The sequence below is a fragment of the Globicephala melas genome, chromosome 16 (genome assembly GCF_963455315.2).
Source record: "Globicephala melas chromosome 16, mGloMel1.2, whole genome shotgun sequence".
Lineage (NCBI taxonomy): Eukaryota > Metazoa > Chordata > Mammalia > Artiodactyla > Delphinidae > Globicephala > Globicephala melas.
In genome coordinates this window covers 34,104,972-34,121,800 of record NC_083329.1, presented here as the reverse complement: position 1 = coordinate 34,121,800, position 16,829 = coordinate 34,104,972, and the positions used below count along the sequence as shown (strand labels likewise).

The window sequence follows — 16,829 nt, the reverse complement described above, 5'->3', positions numbered from 1 at the left end:
AGCAAGCTCCTTTACCTTTTTTAGAAAATGAGGACACTGCCATGTTTTAAACAAGGATGCAATAAAGATGAAAGGAATGACCATGATTCTCTGTTTTCTGTCAAAGTGCCCCAATAGCAGAAGGAAACAAATCACGAAGCATTCTTAAAACTTGCTGAAATCTAGAAAATCTTTTGAAGTCTCCAGCTTTATCTGAAAAACTGCATTCAGTTTCATATACTGCTCTATCACACAGCCATATTTTGTTTGGATAAGAGAATAATTCTGGGGAGAAATTGGTGCTTAAGGAAAATTCTGACCATGCACTGGCAAACCATTTTAAGCATTACAATGGCAGAGACAGGTGTGTGAAAGCACTTTGTAAACTGTTAATTGCTAGATCCATATATGTTAGTACCATCCTCCAAAAGAAAACGTTAAAACAAATCTTTAGGAAGGAACTAAGGTGGACTAGATATTCTCTAAGGCTGTTATACTGTGCTTTTCACAGTCTCTCTGAGATATCTTTTCCTTTCTTCCAGTCTTCCAGACTGAGTACCTACTCTATGGGCTGGGCATTGCACTGGAAACCAACGAACAGCTATGAAAAGAAGTTCATTCTCTGCCCTCTTGAAGCATACATGTTAAAGTGAAACACTAACATTAAAATAGTTAATTACAAGTGTGATGAGTACCATAAAAGAGAAATCCACGTTCTACTGCTGACACAAGTGGACAAAGCAAACAGGGAGGTCCACAGGAAAAAGGTAACTTTTCAGTTTCCTGCATCTTTATTATTAAGTCGAAGCACCCAAATCCTGACACTTTAGACATATTCACACACACAAAGAACTTCTTCCAAAATCCAGTAAAGTAAATCAAGAATTTCAGAGTTCGCTTCTTTACAATATTCAATGCCAGGCCATGTAGACCAGGAATATCACTCTATTTTTCAGGAAAAGAGGATTCATTAAGCATTCAGAGCATAAACAAGGTGACAAGTAATATTAGAAAAATGATTTTCCCAGAGACACTGGATTTGTGTGTGTTAAACTAGTATAAAAATAATATAACCACTCTTAACAATTAAGTATTTAAAGCAAAGGTTATCACCCTCAACCTGGAGGCAGAAGGTTCTGATCCAGAAGGTTCTGGCTCCATCATGTCACCCTAGCCAGTTCACATAGTCTCTTGAACCTCAGCTTCCCCATCTGTAAAATGAGAAGGTCAAGACAAAACAACAATGCCCTTAGGTCCCCTACCATGTTCATGTGCAGCATCTACCCAAAATAATTTGAAATTTGAGTATAGATCATTACATGTCCTTCTGATTACTATTCTGCATTTTTAAGTTAGCCATCATTTACAATATATTCATTCCACAATTATATACTAATTTTACTTCTAAATCTGTTCGGAGAGAAACAGGGATCTTGTCTTCCAAAAGTTCAAAATACTCAAAGACAAAGTCTTTAATCTGAGAATCTCAAAATAATTCCTTCCCTATCTTATTACTCTGCTAAAAAACAAAAAACAAAAAACTATTTACTTATATCCACTCATGGTGAGCAGAAATACAAGGTACTCTTCAAATTTTGGAAAATTCCATTTGAAATTCTAGCAAAACTGGCTCTATTCCCATTTTGGCATAAAAGCATCATGTGTTCAGCTCCCTCTCTGCCACTTCCTCTCAGCTGAGCCGCTCCCCAAGGAGATCACTCTCAGCAGAGAATGAAAGGGAGCGGGGAGGGGGAAGAGGAGGCTCAGCAGCCACACCAGAGTCTGCCAAACGCAAAGTTCATACCCAAACCCTTTCACATTGCCTCTGGCAGCCCTCAGTTCAAACAGAAATAGAAGTGAAGTCTTCTAACATATTTTCAACGCATTAATAAGAGGAAAAAAGTGGAAGGCAGCGTGATCTAAAGCTCCACGTTTCTTGGTGCATCAGCTGTGTACAAGGTGTTAACAACCAATGACCTTAGAGTTTCTCAAGCAGATGAATGTCTTTTGGGGTTTTTTTTTAAGATATTAAAAATTTAAGTCTTCAAACATCCAAGGTTTTATTCTAGGACTCCTCAATGTATCAGTGTTTTTAGAAGTTTGATAAGGAAGAGTGACGGCAAACAGCCATCCCTCCCTGTCAGAGCAAAAGTGGAACTTCAAATTTCTTTTTTTTTTTTTGACTTGTGGAAACACATTTTTTATTTCATAATTATCATATGGGATAGTAAGTTTAGCTGTATTAAGTTCAAATTACTGGGTTAGAGGTTGCAATTAATAAGAAGCTGTAGAAGATACCTACTGATGTATAAGGCTCTACTGGCTTTATTATAGTTCAGCTGACAAGGCATATTTGTCATATTTGTCAAGGTATAATCTAACAGCACTTCAAATTTCTTATTTGCTGCATAACTTGGAACAGGCTGTAGTTACAAGCTGAGAGATATCAAAAAATGAATTGCATGAAAATTTTTAATTTCAATAAAACTGAACCTCTGTTACATTACAAAACTACTGTTTAGACCCTCTTCTCTAAAAAGACTATGCCCCCTACTTTCCAAATGTAGCAATACTAACACCTTATTTGTACCTGTGCCTAATCTCATCTACATCTCACAAAAATAATGAGGTAGTTAGAGTATCATAACTGTCCTCCTGTAGGTTTTTTTAACTAAAGAGACACTTAGGAGATTCAGAGACTTGCTCAACCAGAAGCCATCCTTATCTAAACATGACTCCTCCAAGAATCTAAGCCCTCCTCTGAAAAAAGGGGGACAATATTACTTCAAAATATTCTTAAAGCTGTTGTATTTTCTGTCACTATAGATTAGAGTACATTTGCTAGAATTTTATATTAATGGAATCATCTAGTATGTACTCTTTCTTTGTCTAGTTTTTTAAATTCAGCATAATTATTTTGAGTCATTCATGTTGTTGCATGAATCAACAGCTCATCCCTTTTTTTAAATTAATTAATTTATTTTTGGCTGTGCGCAGGTCTTCGTTGCTGTGCGCAGGCTTTCTCTAGCTGCAGCGAGTGGGGGAAACTCTTTGACGTGGTGTGCGTGCTTCTCATTGCGGTGGCTTCTCCTGTTGCAGAGCATGGGCTCTAGGTGCGTGGGCTTCAGCAGTTGTGGCACGCGGGCTCAGCAGCTGTGGTTCACGGGCTCTAGAGCGCAGGCTGAGTAGTTGTGGCACACTGGCTTAGTTGCTCTGCGGCATGTGGGATCTTCCCAGACCAGGGCTTGAACCCTAGTCCCCTGCGTTGGCAGGTGGATTCTTAACCACTGCGCCACCAGGGAAGTCCAAAAGTTCGCTCTTCTTTATTGCAGAATAGTATTCCACTGTGCAAACGTACCACAATTTGTTTACCCGTTCTCCAGTTGAGGGACATCTGGATTATTTATAATTTTGGCTATCATGAATACTGCTGCTTTAAACATTCACATACACATCTTTGTGTGGACATTGGTAAATTCTTAAGATAGAACTGCTGCATCCTATGGTGGGTGTGTATGTTTAACTTTTTTAAGAAACTGCCAAACTGTTGTCTAAAATGACTATCCCATTTTACATTCCAAACATGACTGCAGAGCATCTTTAAAAGTGCCAAACATCATGAAAGATACAGCAACTCTAAGCCCCAAAGAAGGTGCATGTTTCAGTCAGGAGACAGAGACAGGAAGCATTTCACGCTGAAAAAAAGATTCACACAAAAAGAGATGGTAATATACTCCAGGACAGCCACTCTAGCCTATTAGTGATTTGTAGGTGTGCTGTCTTAAATTCCATCAGGAAAACCTCTATCTAAACACAAACAATGTAAGATATGTTTTGGAAGTCTAACATGCAAAGAAAAGGAAATCTTTAAAAGGCAGCACTAGGGCTTCCCTGGTGGCACAGTGGTTGGGAGTCTGCCTGCCAATGCAGGGGACATGGGTTCGAGCCCTGGTCCGGGAAGATCCCACATGCCGCGGAGCAACTAAGCCCGGGTGCCACAACTACTCAGCCTGCGCTCTAGAGCCCGCTAGCCACAACTATTGAGCCCATGTGCCACAACTACTGAAGCCCACGCGTCTAGAGCCTGTGCTCCAGAACAAGAGAAGCCACCCCAATGAGAAACCCGCACACTGCAATGAAGAGTAGCCCCCACTCGCTGCAACTAGAGAAAGTTCTCATGCAGCAACGAAGACCCAACACAGCCAAAAATAAATAAATTAAAAAAATAAATAAATAAAATAAAAGGCAGCACTAAAGCTCTGATACAAGCAATCATGACAGCAGTTCACCTGAGCATTATCTACTAGGCCACTATGCTAAACTTTACAAGATTTATATATAGCCATTTTAGGGATCATTATCTCCATTTTACAGGTGAAGAAACCAGAGACAAAGAAGTTAAGAATGTGGCCCCAAGGTCATACAGCTTCTAAGAAGTGGGACCAGATATGCTAGATTCTAAACAATGCTTTTCATGGCTATGCTAATTTATTGCTCATCTCCAGGTTTCACAAGCCTTCCAGCCTACTTGGAAGATACCTCCCTGAAGCTGAGTGATACTATCCCTTAGGCCACACTGCTCCCCCTGTTTCTAACGTTGTACTCATCAAGCAACTTCCTGATATTTCAGTGTTTCCAAGCCCATTCTCTACTTGAAAAAAGAGAAGCTGACCAGTCAAGAGGAATAAAGTGGATATACTCAGCAGTGATTCTCCTAGAGTAAATCACAAGACCAGGCATTCTGGATTTGACCATTAACTTGAGCATAAATTTGGTCACTTGACTAATGATGGAGCACCAATATCCTTTTCTGAGGATCATCATAATAGAAGAAAAAGCACCAAGTCAGGCATCAATCCCATACAAGCCCACAACTGCTAAACTCAACTCTATACCTAGAGTGCAGGTATACACACACGAGCACACATACACAAAACCCACATACAATCGAAGAAACAAAAAACACAAACTACCCTTAAGTGTTAGAAAAAATCTCGCTGATGAAACTACTACAGATATAGCTGGAAGCACTCTCATAGCCTCCTTCCTTCTCCAGCAGGAAAAATAAAAATACATTATGCAAACTTCTAGTGTCTTTGGTATAAGGGTGATGAGGATGAAAGGAGGGCATTATTAGAAAGTTAAGAAAAAATACATTAACAGTTTAAATGGAAGGGGCATATTGTTTCAGAACTAACTATATTTTGGAAATAGCAAACAAGTGGCAGATCTTACTGATGGATCAGAATTTCTTCCCATCTATATTCTTCTGTATTCTCCACTTCTGTATTCTACAATACTTGAGGACTAAAATTTTCAGTAACAGCCAAAATTTAGACGTGTCTCTTAGTTTCCTCCCCAAAGGCTGGCCTGCTAATTCTTAACTAAATTCATGGTCTTGAGTAGCAAAAATCAGGAGAGTCTTTGACTTTACACAAATTTTGCTAGTCTTTCCACACCCTAAATATCTACAGGTTTACTGTTTTCTACAGTTGGTTTCCTACCGTCTTCTCCCAAGCTCCATTTTCTGGCTTCTAGATGTCATCAGCAGTGGTGATTCTGAGAGGAAGGTATAGGTGGAAGACATGCACTAGGAACACCGAAAAATGGGAAACTGGCCCATTCAAAGTTGAGCAGTAGTGGGGCTTCCCTGGTGGCGCAGTGGTTGAGAATCTGCCTGCCAATGCAGGGGACACGGGTTCGAGTGCTGGTCTGGGAAGATCCCACATGCCGCGGAGCAACTAGGCCCATGAGCCACAACTACTGAGCGTCTGGAGCCTGTCCTCCGGAACAAAAGAGGCCGCGACAGTGAGAGGCCCGCGCACCGCGATGAAGAAACGAAGAAACGAAGACCCAACGCAGCCAGAAACAAATTAATTAATTAAAAACAAATTAATTAATTAATTAAAGTTGGGCAGTAGTAATGAGAAGTGAGAATGCTCACCCTGACACCTTTGTCTCATCAAGTCAGGAGAGCTGACAACATGGTATTTTCAGGAGAGATTTGGGTTTGGGTGAGATCAAGGAAGTGAAAGAATGGGAGATTTTTTGAAGCCATGGTGAATGGCAGCATTATGAACAGAGTTAGGAAGCATCAATTTTGCATACCAAAAACGGTTAATAAGAAAGGAACCACAACTGTCTCACATTTCCTTTTTAAAAAAATTTAACCCTTGACTCAATTCTTTTAAATTTTCTTAGCCAGTATCTTCTTGTCTGAAAATATAGTTCAACTTCAACCCAGCCCCTTTCAATAATTGCAAATTCTGAATTAATAAAGATTTAGTGATTTGTGACCTCATCTATATGAAGGTTGAGGGAAAATAAGAAGGACAGACCAGTCACAGGACAGTAACTGTTGAGCTGACAAATGGTAGGCATAAAAGGGAAGACAAAAAATACATAGGTGTGTTTGTGCATGTGTTACATATATATGTCACCAGATGGGCTGGGCCCAACTACACAAAAGGGGAAAAAAAGCTTTATCACAGCAAATCTATCAAAACCTGTAGACCTCACAAGTATCTACCAAGGAGGATATTTTGTTTATTCTGATCATTTCAAGTAGAAGTCAACTTTGAAAGAGAACTGACGTATGCAAATGTCAAACCCCAGTGGTTTTTACGGTTTACTTTGAGGAGCCTATAGGGCAGGACCCACAGAGTCATTTGAAGATAGGTGTGCTCTGGTATCTGCCATTATGTTGAAATATGCATAACTCATCAACATGATATAGATATTGGCAAAATGACCCTTTTGGTACTTTAAAAAATATTACAACATCACAGAATCTTCATTCTGAAAGCAATCATTAAGATGACCTAATTCAGTCTCCTCATCTCTTACTAAGGATGAAGAAATTTCAAGGCTGAAAGGGGGATTTAAACAACATGTACAAAGTGGAAAGAACATAAATGAAATCTCTTATTTAAAAGCAGAGATTAAAGTGAATCAAATCAAAGAGAATCAAAACCTTTTAAAAACAAAAGTGTCCTCTAGCTTCATTTTTTACACAGAAAACCATAAATTATATCTTCTCCCTCTTGCAGAAGAGGACTTACACCATGTCAAATTAGGTCTTTTCTAAAATACACACTTATTCCTGCAGGCAGACACACTATCATACTGTTCTTTTCTTTTACATTCATTTCTAAATCCCATCATCTAACTGAAGTGTTTTCACAAAGTTTCACAAAATTGCTGTGGCTCGGCAAGCTAGGCATGTTTATTAATCCTCACCTCAAAAATACCTACTTTTAGAAAAAAAGTTAGAGGTAACAGAATCTAACTGTAAAGTGATCTTTCTTCTAGAAATCAGAAAATAGAGGTGGATAGTCTGGAACTCCCATTGTTTCCAAGACCCTCAAAAAGAGGAGATACTAGCTATTTAGAACAAAATATGCATGGAGTGGATTAGGACCTGCATTATCAAACAATGCCAGCAGTGCTGGTTCTTACCAGTGCTCCTTGGAAGGTAGGCTACATGTCAGAACCAAAAGAAATATGGAATATATATTTTAGAGATAACCTAAAATATGCCCTAAGGAACACTAATGGCATTTCAACATCCTTACTCAAGCAAGAAGAAAAGGGGTAATATTGTAGACAACCGCAGATTTACCCAGCAGGTCTTCCACGTGTATTGAGAGTCAGCTTGTATGTCAGGGAGGATGAGAGGGGACAACCTGATATCACTCATTTGATAGAAGAGAAAACTTATATCCTGAGGGATTCAATGGCTTGTATGGTCCTTTAGACAAGGGACAATTTCCATTTAGAGACTGTTCTTCTGCAAAGCTATTTGGTCCACAGACACTAGGAAGGAGAGTTGATGCCAGCCAGATATTTCTTGCAGTATTATTTAATACAATGACTTTCTGGCTAATAAGGTTTTGATGCTCCAGAACCCAATCCAACAAGTATACTGACAAAACCATTTCTAAGCAGCAAAGCTATCACCACTATTCCTATGCAAACTCCACTAATGGGAAACCCCTTATGTCCAGTTTGAAGCACCTGTTGGCTATCTACCACAATGAGAAAATTCTGAGTTACAATAAGTTGATTTATTTATTCACACTCTCTAGCCCAGTCCCTCTCTATCATCTCCCTCCTTCTTCCTCCCCTCCTTCCTCCCCCCTAACACAGTGGTATACAGCAAGGGTCAGCAAAGTTCTCTGTAAAGGGCCAAACAATAAACAGTTTAGGTTTTTTTTGTCTCTGCCACTGTAGAACAAAAGTAGCCAAAGACAATCCATAAATGAATGGGTTTGGCTGTGTTTCAATAAAACTATTTACAAAAACAGGCGGTGGGCCACATATGGCTCACAGGGCTGTAGTTTGTCAACCCCTGGTTTACAGTAGCAGTTCTCAAACTTTAGCCTGCATCAGAATCACCTACAGAACTTGGTCATACACAGATTTCTGGGCCCCATGATTAAAGTTTCTGATTCAGCAGATCTGTAATGGGGCCTGAGATTTTGCATTTTTAATAAGTTCCCAAATGATGCTGATGCTGCTGGTTCAGGGTCCACACTTTGAAAACCACTGGTATAGAATAATGGTCTACACTGCACTCAGTGAAGGCTGAAATGTAATGAACAGCTGAGAAAGTGGAAATGACATGCTGTAGACTTGACTGCTAATTTTACAGAATATTTCATATGAAGACTTACTGTTAAGTGCCATAATATTATCTGTTCCTGGATGATGAAAATTTATTCCCATGCGTCCTAAAAAATAAAATAATTTTACTTTAAGCACAGAGAACGCTTAATATAATCATAAATACATTGTACAATATGAACATTACAAAAAACTAAAACAGATTAATCTATAACAATGCTGTCAAAGGCCATAGCAGTTAAAACAGTTTTAAATCAAGTCATAAAACATACACATGAAAAATCTTAAAACAAAGCTAAAGTCTCAATAACAACAAAGAAATAAAACAAAACAAAAAAGAAGCTTCCCTTATAATAGGAAAAATTAACACATCTCCCACATTCCAATTTAAACATGCCACTCCCTGGATTAAGCATTTTATTTAAACAATTCATACTGCCCTTCAAATTCAAGCAGCAAAATAATGAATTCAAAGAAGTATACAAACTTGAAGCTTAGAGGGAATTAAAAGATAAAGATTTCACGGTGGCTCAAAAATGCAACATAATGATCAGAATGGCGACCAGAAGAAAGATGTAAAATTTATATAACAGATATAGTGGGGGACAATGACTGGCCTAAAAATTTAGGGTTCTTGTGCTGCCCCTACCACTCACTAGTTATACGACCTTGGGCATAATGCCTGTGTCCAGACCTTTGTCCTTATAGTAACAGGGGGCTGGCCGCTTGTTTTGTCTGCCTCCAAACAAACAATCATTTCTACATTTTTAAAAAGTTGTAAAAACAAACACAGAAATTAAAAAACAAAGAATAATGTGCAGGGCTTCCCTGGTGGCGCAGTGGTTGAGAGTCCGCCTGCCGATGCAGGGGACGCGGGTTCGTGCCCCAGTCCAGGAAGATCCCACATGCCGTGGAGTGGCTAGGTCCATGAGCCATGGCCGCTGGGCCTGTGCGTCCGGAGCCTGTGCTCCGCAACGGGAGAGGCCACAACAGTGAGAGGCCCGCGTACCGCAAAAAAAAAAAAAAAAAAAAAAAAAGAATAATGTGCAGCAGAAACTATACAGCCCACAGGCCTAAAATATTTACTCTCTGGCCCTTTACAGATGGTGTTAGCCAGCCTCTGTTCTATAAGATGACAAGTCTGAATAAGATATTTCAACTAATAGCCTCCAGGTTTAAGAGCAGAAGATGTATTAATTACTTGGGGAAAAGGACGATGTACTAATTATTTGTGATTTACTTATCATATTCTGAGGTATTCAAACTAAACAATAAACAACCAGTCACTGGAAAGTCTGCCTAAAAAACCCAATCACTGCTGAGCAGAATTTAAGGAAATGGCACATTGAGAGGGTCTTTCAATCTCTGACCTAGGAATATTCAGATATGGGTGTTGTTCCTATAAACTAGGGATGTTCCCTAAACGTTCTCAGAATAATAACGGGTTATCAAGAAATCCAAGCAAGCCCAAATTTAGCTCATTCAACTTCTTTCATTTCCTGTGCTACAATCATTTATGGTAAAGAATTATGTAGTTTACAACCACTATATCAAATAATAGTTTTTATATGTTTCTGGAACTACTTATGTTCTCTAATGTTAAGGGATGCCCCTCTCTGCAGTCCTCTAGAAGCTGGATCCTTTTTGTACTCTTTCCATCAGGTCTTGGGACTTTTCAACCTAGTAAGATGAAACTGAAAGGAAGCTCAGTAGTTTTCTAATTATCATCCTCTATCCTACACCAATAACTTCCAATTCAGTCTTTCTAAAGATGAGGCAAAACAAGAGCCTTAGGCAATGTTTTGTAGTTGAAGGCATCACTACTTGCTGAAAAGCAGAAAATTCTTTTGCCTTTCCTGGTATCCTTCCTAATTCTGTTGGCCTCTGACTTTAATGATCTCTAGATCAAGATCATCAATCAAAGATTTTATACGAAACTCTAGTTCAATGTCAGAACCATCAGAACCAATTACTTAAATGTGATCTAATTTTTTCCCAAATTCTTTTTAGTAAACCACTTAAGGCTTCTTTAAGCTACTTTCTCTACCTCTTCAAAAATTAATATTTAGATTATAAAATACAATATATTTTCATTGGAGAAAAATTAGACAATACAGAAAAATGAAGAAAACAAGATCACCAAAGACAAGCTCTGCTAACATGCTGATTTATAGCCTGCAAGTTTAGGAAGTATATATGTATAAAGGTTTCTTTTCTAAAATTAGGTTTATTTTATAATATTTTAAAAATTTATTATATAGTATGCCTTAAGTTTTACAGTTATTATGGGATTTTGAAGGAGAGAGAAAATACCAACAGCAAAAGAAAAACTGACTCCAAATTCAGATGAGGCCATTTCTTTTTTCTTCCTTTTGTCCAACAAATACTGCTGTTTAATCAGCTGTGAAAATAGAAATCAAGTGTGTGACATCTGGTGATTTTTGTTAATGCAGTCTGGTGCTGTCAGCGTGACATTTTGTCACCTGTCCACGGTCTGCTATTTTTAAATTGTTCTTGTCAGCTAGCTATCTTTTAAGTATAGTGTAAAATATAAGGTTTCGAAAACTGGAAGGCATACTTAGTTTTACTGAGTTAAACGATGCTGTGGAAATCTGAGACCGTGTCCCACTTTCCCCACTGCACAAGGCCTGATAAATGGGGGTGGGAGAGGATGGAGGGGGAGGTTGGAGAATAGGGTTACATATGGCTATTCAGACTGTAAAAATCACAGTCTCATAAGCTCAATTCATATTTATATTTAAGATGTTAGTTATAAAAAACTGCCTCTACTGCTATTCAAAGTTTCAGAGTCAAACTAAACCCATACTTTCATATGTCCAAAATAAAAGCTGGAATTTTTATTAATTTGTAACTAATTATGAAAGTCACCTCTTCACTTCTGCAATTTCTTATGAGATAGGGAGCAACTATCTTTCTCTAATCATCCCCACATGTTCTAAAAAGTCAAGTCCTTTGGAGACCTTTACATAACAGAATGTGAGTGCTGTGTTCTAGAAAACGTTATGAGACAATGCACATTCTACTAGATTCTATTTCCTACTAATTTTCTCTATAAAGTTGAAGAGACAGTCCCTCAGAAAAAGTATCTACAAGGTACAATAATGTGATATGTAAGAATACAATAAAATGGTGCTTCAAATTCCTTTTAAGGAAAAATTATGAAAGTATGGTACTATAATATTCGAAATGTGTTCCAAAGAACCACGAAGCAAAAAAGGTGAGCTTTGACCTGAGGTCAAATCCTTGTTTCTTTGCGTACCAGTTGTGAATAATTTTTGGTATGTTATCAATTCCTTTGTGCCTACATTGCCTCATTTCAGGCTGCACTCTAGAACAATTAAATCAGAATTTCCAGAGGTAGTACCCAGGATTAAAGAATCCTTAACCTTTTTCTTACTCTCAGGTGATTATGGTGCTATACTGAAAGGATCATTGGGCAAATTAATGGGAATTACCTATAAAAACAAAATCACTCAACTTCTATCTGTTGTCTTCCCTTTTGTATAGAAGAGGAACAATGACTTCTTGCTAACTTCGAACCTGTGCCCTAACAGTTTCTGGGATCTGCAAACTTTTATACAAGCAGACTGATATGGGCCAAAGGGAGGTAGTACAAAATTACAACTGGAGTAATAATTCAAGTACGTAAAGAGACTGTATATTTTTCTGAATAAACTAAATGTAATGAAGGTGCACTTTTTCTAAAACAAGGTGACCTCAGCATTCCACAAAAGGGACCAATTTTCTGAAAGGCTCTGTAATACTAAATTTAAATTATGATGAATAAAGAAAAATGCCTCTATAATACCAAAGGGATGGCATTATTTCTTCCAAGTTTCTGTCAATTTAAATGTTTTAAAGCACTATTATCAGAGGATAGCTGCTATTTTTTCCCAGATTCAGTATACATTTGAAAAACAAACCCTTCGATATCAGTTCTCAGCTGACACCTGCTCTTTTCATTTTTCAAATTTCAGTTCCATGAATGGTGAAGGAAGAGAAAATTCAAATATACAAAAATGTTTCATCAGGCACTACCCCCAAGTGCCCAGCCAAGCCTACTCTTCTGTTATAACAGGGAGACTACACGGGATGAGAAAAAGGTGGTTCCTCCCTGTTTTTTGCCAAGGACTCTGCTATATTGTACTACCCCAGCCAGGCAATGGGACCTTGCTTCATAATGTCACCTACCCTGCCCAATGCACTGTGTTGGTTTTTCCCTATTATTCTTCTCTCTCATCACTTTGTCCTCTTTGAATAATAATCCCAAGAGAGGGTATGAATAATCAAACCTTATGTCCCTGGGTTTTCAGAGGGGTTCCCCAGTGGCTAGGTGAACCCTCATCATCGGTAGCAAGCCGGGGGACAGTTGTAAGGAGGGTGCAGGGAGGAACATTTTCCCCTTTCCTAATCCTAACTCTCCCAATGCCAGAAATCCCCCTAATCCTCATAATCATGAGGAGAGTTGGCTCTCCCTGCATCCACTAGAAAAGAGGGCAGAGGACAATTCTTCCCACCCAGGCCTCACTCATACCTCTACTGACCCAAGGATTTCTGTACTTAGAAAAGAAATAAGGGATAGTTTTTATTAGTTCATCTCCCTTCTCAAAACCCTCCTTCTCATTTCCTGGAGACATTTTCTCAAATGAAAGACAGGAGAAGTCATACCTAAGTTATGGTAAGAGACAACAGGTAATTATTAAAATGTTATTCTGCTACAATCAAGAACTGTAGTTTGAGATCTAAGAAGCCCCCCCAAAATTAGTTTTTATTTTATTTAAATTAATTTTTGTTTAAATAAGCGTTCTGTGATCTGAGCAACACTGCAGAAGACATTCCTCAGGGTTCTGTGAAAAAAGCTCAGTTTGACTTTTTCTCTACATTACTTGACATTTTTAACATGGGGAGGAGGTTTTTTTTAATTTAAAAAATTTTTAAATTTCCTACAAACATCTTTAAGGCTGATCTAGTATAGGTAGAAATATGATTGGAAAACTGTTAAAACTCTTTACTAAAACAAGTTTTATTACTTCCTAAACTTCCTATTCGGTCATTTCTCCCACTAACCCTTTTTCTGCCTGAATCAAGAGAACAGTTGAATAAAGGGATTTCTTATTGAATACATTTATACAATGAAATATCACCGTGAACTTATTTTCACCATGTTCACTTTAAGTACATCATGAAGTACTTTTATTTTTCATGAATGTGATATTCTACTTTATTATACTTTCTTTACACTATTCAGGTATAAAATTTTGTAAAGCCAACAAAACTTAGGAGGATTATTTTTCTTTCTCCTTTAGGTGGTTTTTGATAATGACAGAATGTTTATCCTTCAAGAATCACTATTTGTATCTATGGCAAATACACAATTTTGACAACTTGCATTCGAAAGCTTTCAACATTTAGCTGCAGTCTAGCTGGAAGGAAGTAAATATTGTAGGGATATAAAGGTTTACTTTATTACCCAGGCCAGGCAGTAGGCACACCACTACCACTGCTGGTAAAAAAATCACAGATAACTTTTGAGCAGTTTCTAGTGTCAGGGACTTTATCTCACCTTCACACCCACTCTATGAAGTAGGTGCTTTATTTTAATGATGAAGACACTAAGGCTTTAAAGAGGCTAATTTATCTAGATCAATAGCTAACTAAAGGCAGAACCAGAATTCAAACCCAGGTTTGAATGACTACAAAGTCAGAAAGGCTGAGTTGAAATTTCATTTCCTATACAGAGAATATAAAATGTCTGGAAGAATATTAATAAAAATAATAATCTTTGTTATCTCTAGGTAGTAAGTCTCAGGTGGTTTTTTCACTTTCCTTTTCGTCTTTTTATGTACTACTTGAATTTCTTACAATGAGCAAGAATGTATTTTTTTCTAAAGAAAACCTAAATCCATAGAAAAACACCAAAACAAATAAGCACACAAAAAAACAATGACTCTCTAACTTGAATTTTAAGACCCTCAAAATAATGTTCAAGTAAAACAAGAGGATATTAAAGCTAGGAAGAAGAACAGGATGGATAGGGGGAAGTGTTTCTGGACAGACTCATACAGAAGCCATGTGGTAGCTCCCCTATCCTACCACCTTTCTCTTAAAGCTCAATTCACCTAGACATTTACATCTTTTGAGCCAGAGACCCTCTCTATGAATTTACCTTAAGAAAAAGCTACATGTAAGAACTCATCCATGGCAGCATTACCTATAATGGAGAAAAAGCTGAAACAACCTAAGAGTCCAAAGTTAAGGTCTATCAATAAATTATAAAGACAAGGTAAAAACATAATGTTTATTATATGGAAAATATTTTAAAAGATACATCATGACAATGTTTCTTTTATTTTTAAGTTATCTTTTAGTTATTATACTTTGCTCCATTTTTTAAAATCAAATATTACTGAAAATCTTTCCCTTAAAACACTAGCATCATAATTATGTTTTTAGAAGTAATAAGGATCAAACACATGGTGCCATAAACCAAACGTAAAAGTCTCCCAGCTGGAAAAGGGAAGCCTGAAGTTCAAACACCCTAACCAGAGGACAATAACATGGCGATGTAATTGACCACGGGAAGTAGTCCATTCATAAGAAATCAATGTGGGTGGTTGTAACCATATTGAGGCTGTAAAAAAGTACATGTTAAGTGCCTTCCGACTTATTAGGACATATTATATGTATAAGTACAATTCAGAAGGCTTTTATAGATGAAACCTCACATTTGCAAGTGTAGTGGAGAAATTTATGCAGCGGTAGCTGGACATAAAATTAAAAAGGAGCCATCACAAGTAGAATAAGGTATTTACATTATCCCATAGTGAGGTACCCTCCTTACACTTTGACAGTGCCACTCTCAACAGGGCAGAACAGCTCCTGCTTAATCAATATTCAAAAAATTCTAGAAAATTATTTTACAGACTATAATCTAAGATCCTTTCATAATCTTTTATTGCTAGAAGAATACAGACCAAGATAAAACAGGTATGCATAAAGAACAAGGACTGAATATTTTAGAATAATTAGGATGGGCTTACAGCTGTTCGCGGTAGAGAAGGAAGACAAATGTAGCCTTAGAAGATACTAAAAACACAAAACAGTCTGTGAATATTGTTTTTTGAGTTTTTTTTTAAACACCATTCTCACTTCTAAGTGAAATTACCATGTACCTAATCTTTACTGAAGAAAGATGTGGTAACAGTGACTAAATATAACAATGACTAAATGAGAGGCCTTTTTTCCTACTTCTGAAGGACTTAAAATATAGCTTTTCTCAAAATCTTTTATTTTCTTCATAGCCTGTTAACTACTTCCTTTTCACTGGAAATTGAGGAAAGCAGCAGAAAATCATGAGTGTGACAAGAAAATGATGAAATAGATTTTTGGTGTGGCATGAGGAAATGACTATCAGGTTCACAGTCAGTCATACCCTATATAAAAGCCTGCAGAGAACCAGAGGGGATCAAATTCCTCACAACTCTAGAGGACATAAGGGTTCATATAAGACAGGCATCCTTGTGGCTAACGCTTCCAGTTTTCAGATAGTTAGGCTCTAAACCCAAGTACAGTGGCTATTTCCACAGAAAATTTCCATTTCAGTATTTTAAAATATCACAGGGCCCCTGAAAAGTCCTATACCGCATAATAAGAACTATCTGTAATCATGAATGTAACATCAGCCTCTATCCTGAATTTACACGGGCTCTAAATATAGGAAGTCCTAATATTGCTGACCTTGGGACTTTCTGCCTTATATTTAACCCAAAACATTTTCCTTGTGTTTAGCCTTAGAGAATGCAAAGGGTCATTGTCTGCTCTTAAGTCTGTGTAGCGTTATTTCCTACACTAGGAAAGTGATTGTATTTTAATAAAATGAAACGCTTTTCTACAAAGTTTTCTGAAGTAGTCTTTGGAGATTAAATCTCATACTTCCTTGCAGTATACTTGGACTTAAATGAATTATCCAGGTTCAGCTAAACATTTCAAATGCACAAAGCCCCAAAAATTTGGCTTCTGGTCTCATGCTATAAACCACGACCTCAGCTACCCAACACATGCTTCTGCCAGACATTATGATTAAAGCAAACAACCTTGATTATGGTAGGTAGCTGAACCCAGGTTTAAAAAAAATCAACTTTAAATACATTCCACAATGCTTTACAGAAGCAAACAAAAACAAACAAACAAAAAAGAAACAAAAA

The 16,829-nt window shown here is 37.5% G+C and overlaps 1 protein-coding gene across 8 annotated transcripts in view; it reads right to left on the bottom strand.

Moving 5' to 3' along the window:
• The window catches only part of CPEB3 (cytoplasmic polyadenylation element binding protein 3), a 175,911-nt gene that overhangs the window by 90,442 nt on the left and 68,640 nt on the right, over positions 1-16,829 (bottom strand). For all 8 annotated transcript variants that reach the window (XM_060286761.1, XM_060286758.1, XM_060286759.1 and 5 more), the window contains one exon: positions 8,655-8,711. In XM_060286761.1, coding sequence (XP_060142744.1) covers positions 8,655-8,711 — 57 coding nt within the window. The remainder of the gene's footprint in view (positions 1-8,654; positions 8,712-16,829) is intronic.